The sequence below is a fragment of the Podarcis melisellensis genome, assembly GCF_964234715.1.
Source record: "Podarcis melisellensis genome assembly, chromosome: 5".
NCBI lineage: Eukaryota > Metazoa > Chordata > Lepidosauria > Squamata > Lacertidae > Podarcis > Podarcis melisellensis.
Window position 1 is genome coordinate 35433158 of NC_138537.1, and position 21091 is coordinate 35454248.

At 43.8% G+C, this 21091-nt stretch overlaps 1 protein-coding gene across 1 annotated transcript in view; it reads left to right on the forward strand.

The window, feature by feature from the left end:
• The first annotated feature begins 4533 nt into the window (after positions 1–4533).
• SNED1 (sushi, nidogen and EGF like domains 1) overlaps positions 4534–21091 on the forward strand; it is a 74248-nt gene continuing 57690 nt past the window's right edge. The window contains exon 1 of the mRNA XM_081910305.1: positions 4534–5017. Within this exon, the coding sequence (XP_081766431.1) occupies positions 4808–5017 (210 nt within the window). The 5' untranslated portion in view covers positions 4534–4807. The remainder of the gene's footprint in view (positions 5018–21091) is intronic.

Genomic DNA, 21091 nt, shown 5'->3' on the forward strand with positions numbered 1-21091 from the left:
CGTTAGGGGAAAAGTGGTTATTTGTAAGAAAGGCCCAAATCTTGTGAATACTTTTATATCTCTTATTTGAATTAGGTGGGCTTTCTGAGGTTTGTACACATATGTAGAAATGGGCATAAATAAATAAATGAGACTGTTGCGAGTATAGTGGAGTCCTGAACTCTAGTTTTTTAATAAGATACTGATGTGCCAATTCTGTCATAAATCCAGAGCAGCAATTTCAAAGTATTTGTTTACCTTATACTCTGCAGTCTATATTTGCATAATTATTAAGTGGGAAGCATTAAACAGAAAATCACTGCTCTGTTTGAGATCTAAACTGAACTTGTATTTAAATTTATTTGTATTATAATTGAGAGTGTCATGGGGCTTTCATAGCTCTGTGCGGATGTTTTGTGCTGCCTTTGCAATAGTAACTTGAGCCTGCTAGATAAAATGATTTGCTTAAGATAAATGTTGCATTCTTCCTAAACCAAGACAAAGGGCTACTTGAGTTTGACATGTAACTGAAAATGTTGCAATGCTACAAAGAATTTCCTGATTAATATTTTTAGCACCACAAAACTGCAGTGTGGTATTTACTGTTAAAATACTGCATACCTGACTTTGCAAATGTATTTAGTTCAGTGACATTTCAGGTGACAGATCAGGCCCGTGCGCAACTCTTTTAGAGGTATTTTTGAATTCTAAACCTATCATTTGTTTCTTCACAGAAAAACATGGGGTTCCCCAGTGATCTCCTATCTAGCTATTGGTCATGCACAGATAATTTATTTTTCCAAGCCATGACTGTGATGACTTGCATTTGGTGGGACTTTCCTAAAGTGACAGATAATCTAGTTTCCCTAAAGAGCCTACACTTTGTATTTCTCTGGACAGGGGTATAATACTGTCAATGAATTGTTGAGAGTAGGGCAAATGGGTCGTAGGTAAGAGATTTTTGGGGTGTTTTTTTACCTTGTCACATTCCCCACCCCACCCCCACCCCAGAAAAGGTAAATCTGGATCGAATGGGAGGAAAACATGGGCTGGCATTTTGATGCTGGTAATGTTTTGTTGATGCTTCCAAAAACTTGCATGTATGAGCAGCAGCACCATCCTACATCCTAAGCACCAGTCCAGTCCCCTTAATATCCCCCACCCCCTCACAAGGTTTCGTGCATGAGATTAGGTCTCTCTAACAGAATCCTCAGAATCCTCATAGAACTACAATTCCAAGAATACTTTGGAGAAAGCCATGACCCTTAAAACTGGTATAGACATGTAGTATAGTTGGGTGGGTCCTTTGTGTTCCCTTTCTAGCTCAGAGCATCTGTAACCAGGTCAGGGGTAGAAGACAGGTATGCTTTACCTACCTCATCCTACAAACTCTGGAAAGGTTCAAAATTCACTCTGGAGAGTGAAGTACAGGAGTATTATTTGAAACAGAAGGAACGCAGCCCTGAGTCAGAAATGTCATCTTCAGAACATCTTCTGGTACCCCTCTCCCAATATGAACCTACTGGGCCTTCAGATCTTTATCTGAGACCCTTTTCCAGGTTCTTCCTCTGAGGTAGGCTAGGAGGTGGGTGACAATAAAGGGGGCCTTTTTTTTTTTCTTGCTGTGACTGCCCAGTGACGTCTGCCTGGTGTCTTTGGGGCCAAGTCAAGACTTGTCTTTTTTCCCAGGCCTTTAATAGGCTGAGTTGATTCTGTTTTATTGCCAGTGTGCTGCCAAAGCTTCCTATGGCTATTGGCAAGGGTTGCATATTGTATTAAAGAGTGCTTAGGTTTTATATGATTTTTTTCTTCTTCTTTCTCTTCATTGTATAATGTATTTACATCTATGCTTTAAATGCTGAAGATGTTTCAGGTAACTGGCAACTAATAAGCTTTTACTATTACATAAAAAAGGGCCATTTTATTGGTTTATTTGCATCTCTTTAGAAAGAGAGTACTGAGTAACAATGCAATTTTATGCATGCTTAATCATGAGTAAACCCCACTGAGTTCAATGGGACTTACTCCTAGGTAAGTGGGTATAAGAATATAGCCTTAAGCATTATTCCTATCCCTTTGTCCAAAGGAGGGTGAATCCTGTTTGGACTCAGAAGACTTCGTTTGTGATTTTGATTGGTTTTACTACCAGTATTAATTAGTCTGGGAATGTTTTATAGTAATTTTCAATAAGAATATGCAGAATAAAGACAGAAAGTTGAAATTGCTGGTGAGACAGAGAAGCTAGACTATATTTGTAATTAATCAATGGTTCCCATCAGGAAATTGCTGAAGGGTGGTATTGAGTTTTACTCAAAGCAGACACACTGAAATTAATGGACTTAAACTTAGTCATATTAATTTATTTCAGTGGTTCTACTCTGAATAAAACTTAGCTGAATAATACCCAATTGCTTTGCTCCGTTTTAATTCGGTGTCACAAACCACTACAGCCCCAGCTGCCCATCATTATTTTGATTTACTTTTTCCATGAATCTGGTAATTCAGCAGGCAGAGACAGAGTGAAGCTAGACCTCTTCACAATTAACAAAACTTATCTTATTATAAGATTGAAGACTTAACTTTCAGTGATGGGCAATTCGCCCTCATACTGAGTTCAGTGTATACAAAGGGCATCAGGAGGGATGTGGAAGAGGAACAAACAAGAACAAATCAGAGTTCCTCAAGAAAAGTTGAGGAAGTGTTCGCTGCCATCAACAACCACATATACATAGACACACACAAATTGTAGGTGTGCTTTCCATAGGGAAGTTTGCCTACCATTTCCTTACTTGATGACTTCTGTCAAATTTGTATGCATGCATGGTGACATGAGGGGCAGAGCTCATGTGCAGGCGCACATATGCACATACATGCCTGCACATCAAAAGGTGCTGAGGCAGAAGATTTAAAAGTTACAAAGCTCAGCTCAGCTACTAGTTTTGCTTTGCACATTTGCTGAATTTGGCCATAAGTTATACTATCGCTGTTGTTTTCTGGCGCTCTCCCAGATTTGTCCTGCTAAAAAGGCCTTTAGAGGTTTCAGCGTGTAGCACTTCCAACAAGCAGCTGGTGTAAATTTGTAAGAATATGTCCTAGTTCTGCTCCCAAAATTAGATTGTATCTCTGTAACCTTTTCACTCCCAAGCAGGCCTGAGCTCACTTGACAAGCATTTTTTAACTAACATCAATTCCTCATTGCAGCATTCAGATTACACTACCAAGGGAGTTGAGGATAAAGTCAAGCTTGGTCTTGCTGGCTGTGGCTGATGGGAGTTGTAGTCTAAAACATCTAGAGGGCACAAGATAGGCGAAGCAGTAGCTGAAGCGCTGGTTTAGGATTGGTGAGATCCAAGCACAAATCCCATTCAGCCTAGGTGACCCAGGCCAGTCAATAACTCTCTTTTGGCATTCTAGTGACTGGGTGGAGGAGCAGCTCATGCACTAAACCTGCACGCAGAAAAATGAGATTGACCCATTTGCAATACAAGACTCCCATCCAAACACCTATAAAATTGATAAGGTACCTTTAGTCCAATTCATTTCTGATGCAGGAAATGGTAAGTCAGTGATGAAAGAAAGGAAGTTTATTTATTTATTTTTTGCAGGGACACCACTATTATTTTATGACACTGGGAATTCATTGTTGTTCTGCAGTCACTCAGATCTCTTTTCAGTGTTCACACCCCAAATTTCTGCTAGGAATAAAAGGGAACTGCCTTAGTCCATATGGCTCATTGTTGTCATAATGGCTGGCAGCAGATTTGCAGGTGGGGAACTGAGCCTGGACTCCTTCGCATGCAGACGCAGCCCCGTCAAGGAATACTAATTAGGAAGAGGCATCTTTGTCTAGACACAGAGCACTCTGTGAATCTTCTCAGGCCAGCACATAACTGGGATTGAGGCGATGGCCCAGAATGGGTGGCAATCCTAACCACTCACAAGTAAACACCATTGAATGGGGCTTACTCCCAAGTAAGTGGGCTTAGGACTGCATCCTTAACTCGGGAAGGGGGGGGGGAGTGTGACGTGGCTTGCAAACCGATCCTATGCGTGCTTACTCAGAAGTAACTCCGTCACCCAATGCATGCAGGCAGCTGGGTAATTTTAAGACGCTGGCCTTAATGGTCTCGCCGGAGCTCACATGGCAATGAGTTATTTGCCCACTTCAGAGTTGGCGATGCTGCGCTTGGGGCCTTTCCGCTCATCCTGCGGAGCGAGGGGCCCCGGACGGACCTCTGACCCCCTGGCGGTCCCAGTGCTTCCCCGCACACTGATGTCCTAATTCCCTACCGAGCGCGCTGAGCACCGCACCCTGGACGCGCCCGCGGCTCCTCCGCTCGCCTGCCACGCGCTACCCCGAGCTGTAGCGCCGCGCTTTCGCCGGCCAGCTGTCCGTAGCGCTTTAAGAGAAGACGCGATGCTTCTAACCCCGCCCCTAACCTCGGCGGCCGCCTCCTCCAGGTCGCGTCCTAATTGGCTGACCAGGGTATGAATATGTATACCTCCGAGCTGTGTGAATGAGCCGCTGTCCCCTCCCTCGACGCTGCACAGAGTGGCTCAGTGTGCGCGCGGGTCGCTCAGCAGCTGCAGCAGCCGCCGTCCCGAGCAGAGCCCTTCTCGCGTCCCGGGAGCCGGCGCTGCCCTGCCGACGCCGAGCCAGAGGCAGCTCCTTGTCCCTTTGGCGCCACGGTCTCCCTTCCTCCCTCCCGGCCCGCGCCGTCTACGCGCTCCCTCCCTCCCTCGCCTCAGCGCCCCGTGTGCGCCTCCGTGCCAGCCCCGTCGCCTCAGCTCGGCTCTGCCCGCCCGTCCTTCGGCGCCCGCCGGGGAAATGCGGGGCCTGTCCGGCTGGGTGGTGCTGCTGGCGCTCGGCAGCTGGCTCCGGCTGCGGGCGAAGGGCGCCGTGCCCCTGGCTGACTTCTACCCCTTCGGGCCGGCGCAGGGGGACACGGCCACCCCGCAGCAGGACGACGGCGGCTCGGGGCTCCGGCCCATCGCCGTGAAGTTCCCCTTCTTCGGCGCGGCTCACATGGCGCTCTACGTGAGTAGTCTGCCCGAGAGAGACACCCCCTTCCCCCCCTCAGCCCCGAGGTTGCCTACCGCGGAGTAGTTACCCCGGAATGCTCTGTGCCTGAGGGCCCCTCAGAAATACCTTACCCAGCATACTTGGTCCTCGAAATGAAAGGGAGACTGGAGCGGGGAGGGAAACCCTACCGGGCTCACGGCGTGAGAGGCTTTTCTCCACCGACCGGGATGCTCTGCGTTGAGGTTTGCAATGCCACGCCAGGCGTGCTTTCGCTGAAGCAGGTCCCACGGCAGTTGGGTGAATCTCTCTCCCTCCCTCCCTGGGAATAAGTGCTCCGGGCTGCAGCCGGAGACCCTAAAGCAGGCTTGGCGCTTCAGGTGTTGTTGGGACTCCTGGCCGTAGGCTAGGAGTTGAAGCAGCAGCGCAAGGATGTCTGGAGGAGTGCCTCAGGTTAGCCAGCTCTGCTTTAAAGCTTATAGCATCTGAACTGGGCCAAAGGCAAGCGGGGATCTTTCACTGGCTTTCTCATTCCTAGGGATGAGTGTGGTGCAAAAAGCCCTGCCTTGTTCTGCAGCCAGGTAAAGGTGGTGGGGTATTTTGAAAAACTTGGTTTCTTAGACTATGTTCACATGGATTCTGTTCGATACAGATATTCAGTAGCCTATGTCAGGGATGAGGGACCACACATCTCGCCACCCCTGACCATTGCCCAAGCTGTCTGGGGCTGGTGGGAGCTTGAGTCGCAACAAGATATGTTCCCCATATCTACTTTCTGGAGCTCCTGGGGGACCAGTACAGATGAACCACAAGTGGCATGGTAGCTACTTTAAATCTGATTTCTGCAAACTATTGATAAGAAACATCTGCCACGTAAAGAACTGGGGTTTTTGCACACCTGTTTGAATGTGTTTGCTGCCTTTCTGCAGATATGTTCTCAAAATAGCCCATCAAAACATATATAAATAGGCTAAGTAATAGTGCACTGGTGGGTTTCCCAAAGTCCATCCATTTTTCTTCAGCACTTTGACTTTCACATGACAATCTTGGCTATGGGATTATATAGTAAATGACATGTAACAGGATAGCATGGTGGGGCTGAAATCCCAGTGAGAGGAGGCACCTCAAAACCACCAAAGAAGCAAAAGTGGAGGGTGGAGGTGGGGTAGGAGCCTCAAGATAGTGTCTTGAGATAGGATGCACCAGTGGTCTGTTTTAGATACATGTTTTTAATGTGTCTTATTTTGGTGTGCTGCCTTGACAATGTATTCTTGTTTATATCATTGTATATTGCATTGTTGTAACCTGCCCATGGTGAAGGATGAGTGATAAATTTTGTAATAATAAATAATAATAAATAAACGAGCATCGACTGATAATACCAGAAAAATACATGATAGGTACATCCAGACATGGCTTGATAATGTAAAGGAGTAGTTTACGATAGTTTTTTTTAACTCCTCCTTGAGTAAATCCAGATTAAATAAGGGGGTGGGGGATGGACAGATATTTTTATGCCTGTGATGCCATGTGGATGCTGCAGAAAATTGCAAGCATGAAGTGCCTTCAGCCCACACTCAGCACCCATCTGGAAGCACCTAATGACACTGCCCTTGAGGAAAACACTGAACCAAAGGCATTCTGACCAATCTGCACATAATTGGTTGCAACTTGCAAGCACCAACTTCGGACCTGCTCCTTTGCACTAAAGGGCTGTTGTCCAGCCAGCTGAGTGTGCTAGCCAGCAAGAGTAAGGTTACCAGACGTCCCTGTTTCCTGGGTGCAATCCCTGCATTTACAAATCAGTCCCCTGACAAAATCCATCTATTTAGTAGGAAGTTGAAAAATGTCCCCGGATTCATTGAAAAAATATCTGGTAACCTTAAGCAAGAGGAACCAAAGAGTTAAACTACTGCTAGCCACAAATAACTGTCATGATTCCAGAAAACTGCATGGTGGATTTAGAAACAAAATCTCAAAAGACAATTGCTTGCCATCTGTCTTCCGGGCCTTTCAGTCCTGTTACCATGTTTTTAAACTCTTCCCTCCACTGCAATCATGATCATTACAACAACAAAAAAATTCTTCCCATCTCCAAAAGCAGATTTTCAAGATTCTAATGACAGCAAATATACCACTAACTGCCTTGGCAACCGCATAGTCCGCAAGCCAGATGTTTGTACAACCAAAACCAAATTTCGTTAGCCAAGATAGTTAGATAATATAACTTTGCACTTAGGTTGGCTTTAAAGTTTGGTTTGTTTTCCAGCTGCTCTTTCCGTGTGCCTATATGACTTGGCAAGCGTTGGAGGTGGGATAGCCAAGCAGACTATTGGTTAGGCAAGGCTGTTGGGGTTGGATATAACACCAAGCCAAGGTTTGTAAGCCAGCAACAAACCATGGACTTCATCCTGTGGTTTTCCAGGAAACAAACCAAGGTTAGTCTCTGGAGCTGGGTCTACACCATGGTTAAGCTAAACAAACCATGGCTTAGCATTATGTGCAAAACAGGCCTGTGAGTAAAATCTCTAAAATCTGTTCTGATGATGGTTGGAAGAAAAACGTGCTGTGGTATATGGCTTGTGATCTAGTCTAGCCTGGTGGTAGTAAAAAAATAGCACCATTTACATGTTCAAAGCACTTCACATGAGCCTCACAACAACCTTCGTAAGGTTCAACAGTATTATTATCTCCATAATGCAGGTGGAGGGATGAGGGTGAAAGAGACTGATGCACCACATTATCAGTTCATTGCAAAGTGAGGCTTCAACCAAGGTCTCTCTGATTCATCTTTGTCTCTCGAGCTATATGCTCCAGCAAAAACATGTACCCAAGCCTCAATGGATTGGACCCTAAAGTTTGACAATCTGATCAAAAGTTTGTTAATCTAACCTAGTGCCTTCCAGAAGTTTTACACTACATCTCCCAGCCAGCACAGCCAGGTTGGGAAAGACAAAGTTAACTTTGGAAGGTCAAAGGAGGACAATTTCCTGCCCCATCTCCCCTCCCATGCTCATTGTTCAGGAGCCGCCCCCTGCCCCCCTGGAAAGGCTTTTCAAGGATCATAAGGGAAAGAATGGCACATGAAATTTCCTTGTCTTATGATTCAAGCCAATAACTGTAACATCCATTGATTCACAGTATTTAGACTGATGGTTTGTGCTGTGCAAATAGATCCTTGTTTTATACAACATGACTGGCATCTTTAAATCTAGCTGCCTTTTGCTTGGTTCCTTTTCTTTCTTTTTTAGGTCACTTCAAATTATTCCAAAGTCATATGGATTTACTTGGGGACAGTCAACAGTTTTAATTTAATTTAAGGCATCAAAGCTGTAACAGGATGTTGCAAATTGGCATGTCTTTGCTATATTTGGCAATTACACTCTGCCGCCAAGGGGTTATAATGGCCTAAAGATTCTGGGTTCAAGGAAAATCCTTGAATGGCTTGGCCTCTTCCACTGCCTAATTCTATTGGCTGATTTGACTTTGTTAGCTCTCTGAATATGATTTGTAATGCAGTGTTGCACCTTTGGGTTGTCACTGCCAGTACACGAATATGAGTTTGGCTGCATGAAACTCACCACAAGGACATTCCTGAAGAGTAGGTGTAAAAACTAGGTGACTGTAAAACCTTTTCCTTGCCTGCCATGATAGGAGACAGGAAATTGCTTACAATGATGACCAAGCAAAATCTAATTTCCTGGACACATTAATAGATGTTGACATTACCTCAGGAGAGTCTGTTACTGCAGCAACACAATCCAGTAGCCTTAGAAGATGTCTCTTTCTCTGCCTGTGAATAATTCACATGGAGGAGAGTCTTGTGGTTGAGCTTTCATTTAGTCTTGGTGCTATAAGCAAAGAGGGTGCTTCCATGATTGATAATTACTTCAATGTTTGTTTCAATTTCATGCACTGTCGTGACATAGGACAAACAAATGGCCCTCTTCTGTTCCATGCACAAACACCAGGAAATGGTTACCAATGCAGTATGTGTGCAGGGTGCAATCATTGACTTACTTGGAGGTCCATATTTGCTTACGTTCATCCTGTGTGAAGCTGTAGGTAACAGAGTCCTAAAATGAGAAAGCTGTACTGGCTTGGGTTTAGCTAGTCCGTTGTCTGGCATTTACTTTATCTGCTTATGAGGATACTTTTTGGAAAACATCTTTTACTAGCATGCATTCTTCACTGATCATCCTTTCCTGTGCCTTGTGCCCAAGCACTGTTTGTTAGAATATGGCAACACTTTGGTGCTGTGAGGAATACACGCCCTATACAATAACGCTCTTGGAAATGGATGGTTAGTATACTTGTGCATGGCTGGGGTCAAATAATTAATCAAGACTCTTAACCACTAGCACATGCTCTTGTCCCTGACTTTGCACTACATTTTAAAAATGCAACAAAGGGTCAGAGGCGCACCAAAGCACTCTCCTTCAAACTGGCTTTCTGGGCCTACTTTCCTGGTGGAATCTAACTGCCTTGCAGATGCAGGAGCAAGCCAGTGTAGCCATTGTCCCCCTGGAGCTCAGAGCTAGCCAGAGGCAGTGGAGGCATGCTGGTGTTCAAACCACCCAGTAGATGCTAAGGCAAACTTCCAACTATGGGCTCATCCAGACTACCTTTCGTGCTGTATTTCTAGGCACAGGACTGCACTTTAAAGTGCTATGTCCAACCCCTGCCCCCCCTTTTCTCTCTGATACTTTCCCTGTGAAAACCTGCTCTTTACCACTGAATCAGAGCACATGACAATCTCTAGAAAACCCAAATTGCTGTTTATTCTGATTCAGTGTTTAAGAGTGGGTTTTTGCAGAGAAAGCACAGAGGCGAAAAAAGAAAAGAAAACCATTCAGGCACGGCACTTTGAAGCTCAGACCTCTGCCTAGAAAGCATGGGGTAAAAGGTAAGCTGAGTCCTATATTTGGGCCCAAGGCAGATTTAGGGCAGCGTGATTGGTTTCGCTGCATGGGATGCAACCTTGGTATCCACATTATGTCTAGGAAAGATAATGGTATAAAATGCTGGAAAAAGTGCTGGCAATCAGTATAGACCAGGGGTCAGCAACCTAAGGCCCATGGGCCAGAAGCAGCCCACAGAGGTTGTTTGACCGGCCCATGAGCCACCCCCAAACTGAGCTGCTTGCTCGCACGCTGCACTAAACCAGCACGGTGCAGGGACTCGCTTTTGTGGTGCCGAAAACCGCGGGTGCGCACAATCTAGCCCACGGAGTGATCTCCACGGGACTGATCCGGCCCAGGCAAGATAAACCTTGCTGACTCCTGGTATAGACAATAAGGTAGTTAGACCAATGGTTTCACTCTGTAGTGTAGAGGATAGCTTCCTATTCCTACCCACTCCATGGAAAGTTTATAACCTAGACTACAGCTTGTGGTTAGTGATGGGGAGGGGAGAGAGAGAGAGATTAGCCAGAAGCCTGCATTTGGACAATATGGTAAGTGAAACCTTGGCTTAGCTCAACATGGTGTGGGTGTTTAAAAAAAGACCAGGAAGGCACAAAATATCTGATCCCCTCTCCAGGAGCCTGCATGATCCCAGTAAGTTATCATTTGGCTTATTGTGACATGTGAACCAGGGCAGCCTCTCTGTGTGATTAAATCTGGCTGCGTGCTAATGTCACTGAAGGCAAACAGAGTAGGGGCAGTGGTTCCTGGACAGGTGAAAATGACAAAGAGCTTTGCAGCATCTTTAAAGGATAACAGACTTACTGTAGCATAAGCTTTTGTGGACGCTCATCCCACTTAATCAAATGCATGAACTGTTAAGTCTTTGATTGACAGATACGTATACACCTGCCAGCTGAAGATAACAGTTCATGTGCCTAATTAGGAGTGCTGTGAGTCCAGGAAAGCTTGCACTACAATAAATCTTAAAGTGCAAAGAGATGCTTTGCTGTGTTTGCTGAGGCAGACTAAGATGCCTGCCCCTTTGGAAGTTGTGATCCTGAACACTCTTGCACTCTTTTCACACTCCTGAATATGCTTGTGGAAAGCAGTACTTCTGGTTGAGCTCTGTAGAGTTTGGAAAGAGAGCACTGCTAACCCCTTTGAACTGATATGTTCAAATTAGTAAGGAGTTATCCAGGGCAACCATGATAACTTTATAGGGGGGGTCTACAGGGAGAGAGCAGGACATAATTTCCTGTCAGTGATGGTTTATTTTGCTTGACCCACTTGCAGGAGTCCCGAAAGGGCTCCAAGGAGGGGGGCTAGATGAAGAACAGGAAGCAAAGCAATTCACTCCTAACCCCACCCAGTGTCTCAGTCCAGATAAAACCATGCAGTGGAATAAGCAGAATAGAATGGTCGCATTTTTAAAATACACTTTTATATTTTTATTTTTTAAAAATACTTAAATGCCAATGGAAAACCAGCACATTCATAAAATGTGTTTCCTTGTTCTGTTAGTTCCTGGATTTATCTGGCTTCTTTCTTTTACCGTGGGGGAGTATTCAATAATTGTACCACCCATATATCCACAGTCTGAGGTGGCACATTCCAATCTAAAACCTCTACATATTATTATTCCCATCAAACATAGGTAAGTGCCAGTCCTTTCTGTATCAAGAACAGTGCCATCCATGTACAGAAGGAAGGTATTAGCTAGGGGAACCCAAAGTTTTACAGACGTACAAACAATATTTAGAAATAAAGCCCTAAAACAGAGGAGGAGAACTACAAAACAGACCTAGTGCAGACTGAGCATGCTCTACAGCCATAGACCCCTCACATACACGGTTGTAGTGAAGATAAACTGGAGGTGGGGCATGTGTTGTTCTTTAATCTGATTGGACAACAAATGTGACAGCAGATGCAATTACTAAATAACATATATCCCATTCTCAGTTGCTGGAGACAGGTACAGGGACCACAGCACAGTTCTGGCTGTTTGGGTGGTAAGTGAGGGGACACTCTTTCTGCTTCCAAAGGATTAGTCCTCATTGTTTGTTGAAGGTTCTACACATGAAGCAGAAACGTATCTCACCAAAGTCAAGAATGGGCAAATGATTAAACAAACAAAAGCTCATTTTGCTCTTCTGCCAGTTTGTACACTTAATCTTGGAAACAGTGCCTTACAAACAACGGTGATTGCATTAAACAATGAATGTGGGAGAGAAAAGGTCAAGCCAGGACAGTGCAAACTACTTGCAGAAGAAAGTAGAAGGCGTAAGCGGATGCTAGTTGCAGGATTTCCATAGAAATGTCTTTGGCTTCCCACAACATCACAAGAAAGATCCAATGATGAAAAGCCTGTATGCGGATAGAACATTGGATAGTTCATTATATCAGGGGTGGGCAATTTATAAGTTACAAAGGGCTACACTGGAAGTACATAATTAGCAAGGGCTGTGTTTAATTTGCACATTTGAATATAATTAATGAGCAACTCGGCATTGGTAAGACCTCATCCGGAATATGGTGTTCAGTTCCTGGGCTCTAATGCCTTGAAAAGAATTGACAACTGCAGAAGTATTTGGAGAAGACCAATGTTGATGAGGAAAAGACCAATGAAGGGAGTGTGTTTCTGTAGAAATGGAGGTTGGATGGAATGTATGGGTGAGTTGTATGAGGTTGTTGGTTTTTGAAATTTTCAATGTGTCACAATAAGAGGCATAGTTTCTTGAAAGGACAAGAGACACAATGATTTTATACAAAGACAGATTGTGGTTCAACATTATGAAGGTTTTGAAATGGCCTTTCTTGTTGATCTCAGGAAGAAGCAGGCCAGGCATCTGGTAGGGATGCTTCATATTATCCCTTTGTCACATTTGTGTCCCACACTTTCCCTTTTAAAGCCCAAGGAGTCGCACATGAGGTTCCTGTTTTTATTGCTGTAGCAGCTCTCTAAGATAGGTTGGGTTAGGACACTATGACTTCACCAACACCACCCAGTAAATTTCATGGCTGGGTGGGATTCGAGCCTGTGTTCTGCACATTGAACCCCTGCCCTGTAGTTCTTATGCAACACTGGTTCTTGCAGGGACAGAGGCTGAGCTAAAAGAACTACCAGTATTATTCTGTTCTTGCTCACAGTTGGGGTTAGTTCTCATATGCAGCAGATGTGGTGGTAAACATGTTTCTAGATTGTACCACTTTAGACTGTAGGGTTTATGTGATATGAATGCTTCCCCATTTAAACCAGTGGTGGCTAGTCCAATGCTGAGGGCTTGATGCTGCCCTCCACACAGTTTTTTTCTGCCTCCCACCCCCAAGACCCTACTGAATTTGGCAGTGGCAGCTATAATAATAAAAGTACACTCCACACTGGGGTGGACAGAGAAGTTTTAAACTCCAGCACCCTGTTGGCATGTAAATCACCCCCTCCCCAGTCATCAGTTTGATTGTTTCATGAGCAGTGAGGGGTTCTAACCCCCTTCAGTTCATGTAAGGTTAGGCCACATCCATTGTTAACATGCAACCCCTGAAGGCTTAGCAAAGAGTGAATGCAGCCTTTAGCCACACACCCCTGGTTAAACAATACAAAAGGCTGAGCTACATACAGAAGATGAATAATAGAATCATAGAATTGTGGATCTGGAAGGAGAAAGCCAGACTAGAACCATACACTCTTGACATCTAGCTTTCTAGGAAATATGTTTTTCCCACTTTGCCTTTACCTTCTATGAGGAGCTAGTGTGGAGGGTGCTGGAATCAAGCAGGAACCACAGGCAGATTCTGTTCCCTCCCCACTCCACTCATGAAAATGTTCCAATGGCCATTGTTAACTTTTTGGTTTCTACTGAGATTAGCATGTGTGTGTTTTTTTCTTAGCCTGCTGTGTATCTTAAAGGTCAGTAAAACATACTGTAGTTGGTTTGACTTGTTTATAAGATGCAGTTGGATAGAAATGTTAAAAACATTACTAGCTATTTAAACGAGAGGAGAAGCCAAGGGTTTATTGATCCATGAAAGCATTTGCTTTTACTAAGAAGTGAAGCCAGTCAGTCTTTATTTTATTTTATTTTATTTTAGTATATGGGCAGTTCTTCAGAAGAAACTTTGCTACTTTGAAGCAGCAAAATATCATATATATTAAAACCAATCTGATGCTTCTGATTAATGGGGAAGAGGAAAAGTGGGACATTCTGGGATGGCTTCTGTAAATCCAGGACTGTCCCTGGAAAATAGGAGGGTCAGCAATAATTCTAATTTTAAGATATTGCACGCAAGAATCATATTATGTTGAAATAATGCTTGTGTTCTAAGCAGAACTGCTCCATGCTTATACTCACTGCTGTGACTGTCACTGCCCTTTCCCCACCTTAGGCAATCACCACAATCACCAACTTAGTTTGTGCTACTGTGAGCCAATAGTAGCTGTACCTCATGGTATTTATTCTTCCTGTGTGCATCCCATTCTAAAGATCTACCCAAATCCTTGCTCTTTATGTTTTTCTTCAGCCAGCACCCCTTTGTCACGTCCAGGTTCACTAACTGTTTATGCAACAATATCTGTGTTGTACTAGCTGGCTGTTGCCACTCTATACAATATGTCTGGGAGCTGCTTTGAACTTCCATTTGTAGTTGTTTTACTGGCAATCTTTCATCTTCTTTTACATTTGGCTTCTGGGAGCATCAAAGTCTTTTGTAATGTTTTGGTTCATATCCTGCCAGTGACAATCAATTATTCCCATGTTTGCTGTCATTCATATTCTGTCATAAGGTTCCCAAGCGATATGTACTTGCAGCTCTTTGTGAATAATTGTAGACCACAAACATGACGACTGTGTACTGAATGTACAGAAAGTCTGCTCTGCAAAATTTGAACTTCCAGTAAATATTATTGTTGACCTAAAATAGTGGATTTGGGAGGCACTTCCCAAAAGCTTGCCACATGTATTAATCTTGCAGCAAAGAAGTGGGAGCATTTTTGCAGCCAAAACCTTACAGCAGTTCTCCGTTCTGAGTGGCAAGCCCATTGCTGTGGGTTTTGATATTTACACCAGCAAACTTATAAGTGGATTGCATGCATATGTCTTTAAATATCTGTGTTCATGCATTTGTTCATGCATGTGTTTGCCCTAAGTGGGCAAACAGTTTCTCTTCAATTTTGAGGCAGGGTTTATGTTTAAAAATGATTTGGCATGCCAAATGAAAACTCTGCTCTAACATGCTCTCTAGTTTTAAAACAGATACAATACAGTGATGATGTTGCATAAATTTTTGAGATGCTGCAAGATTTAAGGGGTATGTGTTCAGGGACAGGGGACATCCATGCTGGAAATGAGTTTTTCCCCAGTCTTATTTTCTAAAATGGAAGGTTCTGATGTCCAATCCCATCTGGAAGCTGAGCCTCTAAACCATCTCTGGGGAACCTGTGGTCCTCCAGATGGTGTTGGCTCCAATTCCCTTCATCCTTGACCATTGACTGATGGCTGGGGTTGATGAAAGTTGGAGTCCAAAATCATCTGGAGGGCTACAGATTTCCCATCTCTGCTGGTAATACTAATAGTATAAGGATTCAAGACAAAAAGTCACATACTTGCACCCAAACCTCATGCGATGTTGGAGATCAGAGGTTGTGGGATACACAGTATTAAATGAATAAATACACCCCCCAATATTAAGCTGTTCCCTGTGGTGCCTGTGACTTCTCTTACTTGTAAAAGTTACAGTTTTGTATATTCGTCCTTATAATGCCAGCAGGAACCTACAAGCAAATAAAACCTTTCTGCCTTGTTATAGTAGGACTAATAACACTAAGGTAGGTTGATGAACTTTTTCTTAAAATACAGTACGGCTTTAGAAACCAAACTCAAATCACATTTGTTTGACATGCAGATCTCAAAATTCAGCCTTGACCTGCAGGGAGCAGCTGTTTTTGCTCTACGCTCTCCATTTAAAAAAAAAAAAAATTGGTTGCTTAAGGAAGAATTTTACATGCACATAATGGTACGAGGTGAAAAGAGAACTCCCCCCCCCCCACACACATTCCTGGTTTTGGCAGAATCTATACTTGAAAATTCCTTAATCTAAAAATGCTCAAACGTATCCACGCACCCCTCACTTCTCTCATCTTTGCTTCACCAGTTTAATTCTTCCCTTTGTTACCCTAATGTGTTGGGGTGTAGTTTTGTAGCTTGTAATAGTATTATGTAATAATTTTATAATCCGCCTGAGATCCTGCCCAGCATATGGTTTTGGAGAAGAGTTGTGTACTATTTTCCTTTCCATTGCTTATTGTTAGCGAGGGTTGGGTGTTTTGGTTTTTTTAATCAGTAAAATCACACAGCCCTCCTGCATACGTCGCCCCCACCCAGACCACACTGGCTGAGCTCCAATCTCTACAGAATGGCTGTAAAATGCTCCTATCCTTTGTAACCGAGCCAGACTTTTAGTGGGTTGCCTTTGGCAGTGCTGTAAAAGGCAACACCAAGTGCAAGGCAAAGATGAGTCAGGCTGAGAAAGTCTCCACTAGATAGATTTTCTTGGTGCAGTAAAAGCTTTCTTCCTCATGGAACATGAAAAGGGCTAACAGGGAGGCTAGAATCTCAATCACCACCCCTCCTCCTCAAATCCTATCCGAAAATGTGTGTGTCCATCCTCTGCCTTGCCTCCCAGGTCACACAGCTGGTCCCTGTCACTGATAAGGACTTGTTCCTGGCACTGGAAATGCTAGCAGTTGTCCTCTTTCACACAAGGAGGTAATTGAACAAATCCTTTAGCAACATCACACATGCACACTTGGCACTCCAGTCTGCCTCTCTTCTGCCCTCTTCCAATATGGAATGTGGAAGGGGGCTCCTTTTCAACATGGTGCTTGCAAGTGGCGGAGTGAATGAGCATATGTTTTAAATCCAAATCCTCCCCAGTTCTGAGCGATTTTATCACCGCCATGGGCAAAATATTTAAAAATCAACTCCTTTCTTGGTTGTTGCTCTGAAACTTTCATTATGAGAAGGGGACATTGACAGCAATAGCATTTATGCATTGCCTGCGAAAGGTCCCAGGTGCAGTTCTTGGTATCACCTGGTAAAAAGGATTGTTACCAGCTGATAGGAAATATCTTTGTCAGGGATCCTGCAGAGCTGTTGCCGGCCAGAGTAGACTGCACCAGCTTAGATGTGCAAATTGTCTGGCTTAATATAAGTTGGCTTCCTATTTTCGGAATCTTCCAACCCTATGTTGGCTCATTGATCTTGTCAGGCCCAGTTTCCGTCTCCCACACTCTCCAACATTCCAGCAAGATCGTTTTTTGTCTTCTACTGCCATTTTCCAGCGCCTGCCCATGACCAGGACTATACATGGTGTGTGTGTGTGTGTGTGTGTGTGTGATTCTAAAGATTAAGTGCAGCCAGTGGTAATGGTTGCAAAGCTCAAGCAGTTTTTAGCTCTATTTCTAGGCTCCTCTTGTGAGGAATCTGAATAGGTTTCCATTTTGTGCAGCAGAGAGCGGGGGGGGTGGGGTGGACTTTAAATATATGTATAAGATTTCCAGGTCCGTGGCAAATGCCATGTGCAACATTTGTCTTTTAGAAAATGAAAAACCAAAAATGTGGTAACTGCTGCTGGGTAGCTAGTAATACTGCATATCATTTTGCACAGTGTGTTTGACATTTTATTAATTCCAACAAAAACTAGAAAAAAACACACAAAATTTGGGATTTCTTTTGCTACCACTGGGACAATAAAGGCATTAGTGACCGTGAATTTCCATAGTGTCTGAGAGGACTCTCTCTTGGCATGCCTATCTCTAGTGCTGTGGGACAAAGCTCAAAAGAAAGAGAAATCTGCACAGGTAGGTGGAGCAGGGTACACGCAACTTAGAGTATTTGAGAAGCTAAGCTTGGATAATAAGTCTTATGTCTCTAGCCTCTAGCTACTTATATCTTTAAGAATTTTATCCTGAATATTGGATTAACAGCAAAGCAGCAGATTGTAGAAATATGAGGCGCCAACTACTGCAGCAATTCCTTTCGTGGCAGGAGATGAATGTACTTCTCCCGTTTTCACAGGTATTAACAGCAAAAGGTTTAAGCTTCAGTTTCCATTCGTGCATGATTTCAGAGCTGACCCCTACAGCCTGCATTTCATATGTTCTCCATAGCAATGTTTTATTTGGCAGTGACCACATGGGGAGGACTCGAGGGAACCAGAATGCACTAAAACGAAATAGCTTGATGCATGGGTCCTTTGGGAAGAGATGGGTGTAACTTTAAAGGAGGTTTTCCCTCATTAGCATACTGAACTCTGGTTTCTGCTGCTGGCTGTGGTGGAAAAGACTATGTGAACGGCCTACGTCTTGGCTAAGGCTCTCTTTCCTCACAAACTTCAGAGGTGAATGTGCGGGGAATCTTGCACAGCTTTTTCTAGTGGGCCGAATTGACACCATTGCAGTAGTGCTCTGTGCTGAAGAGGGAGTCCTGAGATTTTATCTGAAGATATGGTTAAGTCACTTCCCTCAAAAGCTTGCTGCTTATATTCCATGCTATGATAAGGTGATTTGAAGTGTAAGATTTAAAGGGACCTTTCCTGGGGTGTGTCCACACACACACACCCTAAATAAATATGCTTTGTTGACATAAACGTACCTGTTTTACAAGGAAGGAGAGTGCTTCAAGAAGCCCTGACAATCAGCTGGGATCAGTTCCACTATGGGAATCCCTATAGTGCAGCTGAGGGGGCAGAAGGAGGCTACCTGGACTCAAAGCACTTTAAATCCAAGCCACTTTCTGTGGAAAGAAAGAAAAAAATACTGCATTTTAAAACAGCATATATTTCTTTCCCTTTCCAGAGGAAGCAGTTTGTATTCAGTGCACTGGAGAAAGCACTTTGAATACATCTTATTTCTCTGCAGAGAGGAAAATGATCCATTTTTTAGAAGCATTTCCCCCTCTGCTTGAAGGACCAATCAGCTGGTTGGCACTGAAAGATCTCCAAAGGAGGCTAACTTAACTGCTGCTCAACACTTCCAGTACCTTTCTTTGGAGATGTGTTTTCATCGCCAAATACATCCACCTGTCAGCCTCCAGGGGGCAGGAGAAATAAGGCCTGCCTGGTGGATTCACTTCCCTAGCCCTTTTTAAGATGCTCAGCTGGTGAAATTAAAGCCTAGTTTATAAACTTGGCTTAACTGTACATGTGAACCAGGTTACTTTTCTATTGCTGGGGTTGAAGTAAGATTCAGCTTCCAGTCCAATGAGCTTCTATACGGTGAATGGCATTGGAGAGCAGCATTTTGTCAGCCTTGGTCAACAAAATGTATTGGGTCAGCTATGGTTCTGGGGGCTTTGGGTGGGACTTCTGGCCTATTTGGGATTAGCACCCACCAAACACATTGATCTGTATGAGTTCTTGGAAGCATAAGAATATCTACAGCTCAAAGTTGTCAGTCCTTGGTTTCATGTTGGATTTGCAGTAACACTGCAGTCCTATACAGTGGTACCTCTGGTTATGAACTTAATTCATTCCAGAGGTCCATTCTTAACCTGAGGTACCACTTTAGCTAATGGGTCTCCTGCTGTCACCGTACTGCTGGCACGCGATTTCTGTTCTCATCCTGAGGTAAAGTTCTTAACCCGAGGTACTACTTCCAGGTTAGCGGAGTCTGTAACCCGAGGTGTTTGTAACCCGAGGTGTTTGTAACTCCAGGGATTACACATTTACCTAGGTGCAGCAGACTCACTTCTGTGTAGACATGCATGTGGTTGTGCTCTACGAGACAAATTGCAAAGAAGTAACTGTGTTAAGGCATGCAACAAAAAATAAAAGGGCCTGTGACACTTTAACAAAATTGTGGCTGATGCATCTGGCAAAAGTGTCTTACAGTATTACAGGCTTATTGCTGTAATACATTTGTTAGTTTTTAAGGTGCCATAGTCCGAACATTCCAAAGCACCACTTGCTTTTTGTTTGTTGTTTTCCACTAAAGGAAAATCAGTACAACCTTATGGTGGGAGCGGGGAGGTCTTTCGAGTTTTCAAATGGATCCTCTGCTGCCAATTGTTTGAGCTATTGAAGAACTGTGTTTTTGAGCTTTCTTAAATGTCAGCCACTAGAGAAGGGCACCACATGTTTCCGAGCATGTTAAGCTGATGTTTACTTTTTGTTACCCCTGTCCTCCCCCACCCCACAACTCCCTCGTGAGTGTTAATAAGCTGCAGGGTTCACCCAGAAGATTGTGCTGTTCTTTGCACCACTGTATGAAGCTTGGGAATGTTCTATTTTTATCTTTAAAGACATTGGCCAGGATGTGACAAAAGCTCATCTGGAATAAGTAAAGATTTTTTTTCTTCTTCCAATTGTGGGGCTGTGACTTTTCCAGATAAAGAGAAAACTTCTAACTGTAAATGGGAGAGGCCCATTGCTCTGTAAGAACACCAACTGCCCTTTTTGCTAAAGTGGATTATGTTTCTTGCATGAGATACATGGGTGGTGTCCAGATTGGCACATATGTTTGTGGGTGCGTTACTTTTTGGATTTCTTCTTTGGGGGTTAGGTATTATTTGGCTTGGGAGCTTTCTTTCCCCCCTTCGTGATGTTTCTGGGTTTAATTTAGATTTTCTCCTAATTGTTTTGCTTTCATGTGTTGTGTTTATCATTTTCCTGCTCGGTTTCTTTTTTAGATTCCGAAAACAGTTTCTGCATGCGTGCATCATCCATGACATATGTCATCAGCAGGTGGCTCTGACAAATGGCAACAATTAGAAATGGGGCGCTCTCTGGGAAAGCTTGTGAACCCCCTTCCTGGTGTGGCTTCCTGCAGTATCTGCAAAGTGTGGGTCTTGTGATTCATATACCTCTACTCTGTACATACATGGAGCGCATCTGCATTTAATTTAGGAATGTGCATTTTCAAACAGAATCTAGATGCAATGGCTTTCCAAAAATAGTTATTTATAATTTGGAAGCCACATCTTAAAGACTTTGTTCAGCCAACTCTCCTAAAATATAAATGACAAGAGCATCTTCAGAGGAGTCCCACTCTAGAGCTTGCCTTGAATGGCTAGTGAGGAATGTTATCCCCTAAAGAAGGGTATACACCAGACTAGTTTGGAACAAACAAGAGGGAGTTCTTTATAATGCCATAGATGCATGTACAGTCTCTCACCATGTGAAATGGAAGCTGTTG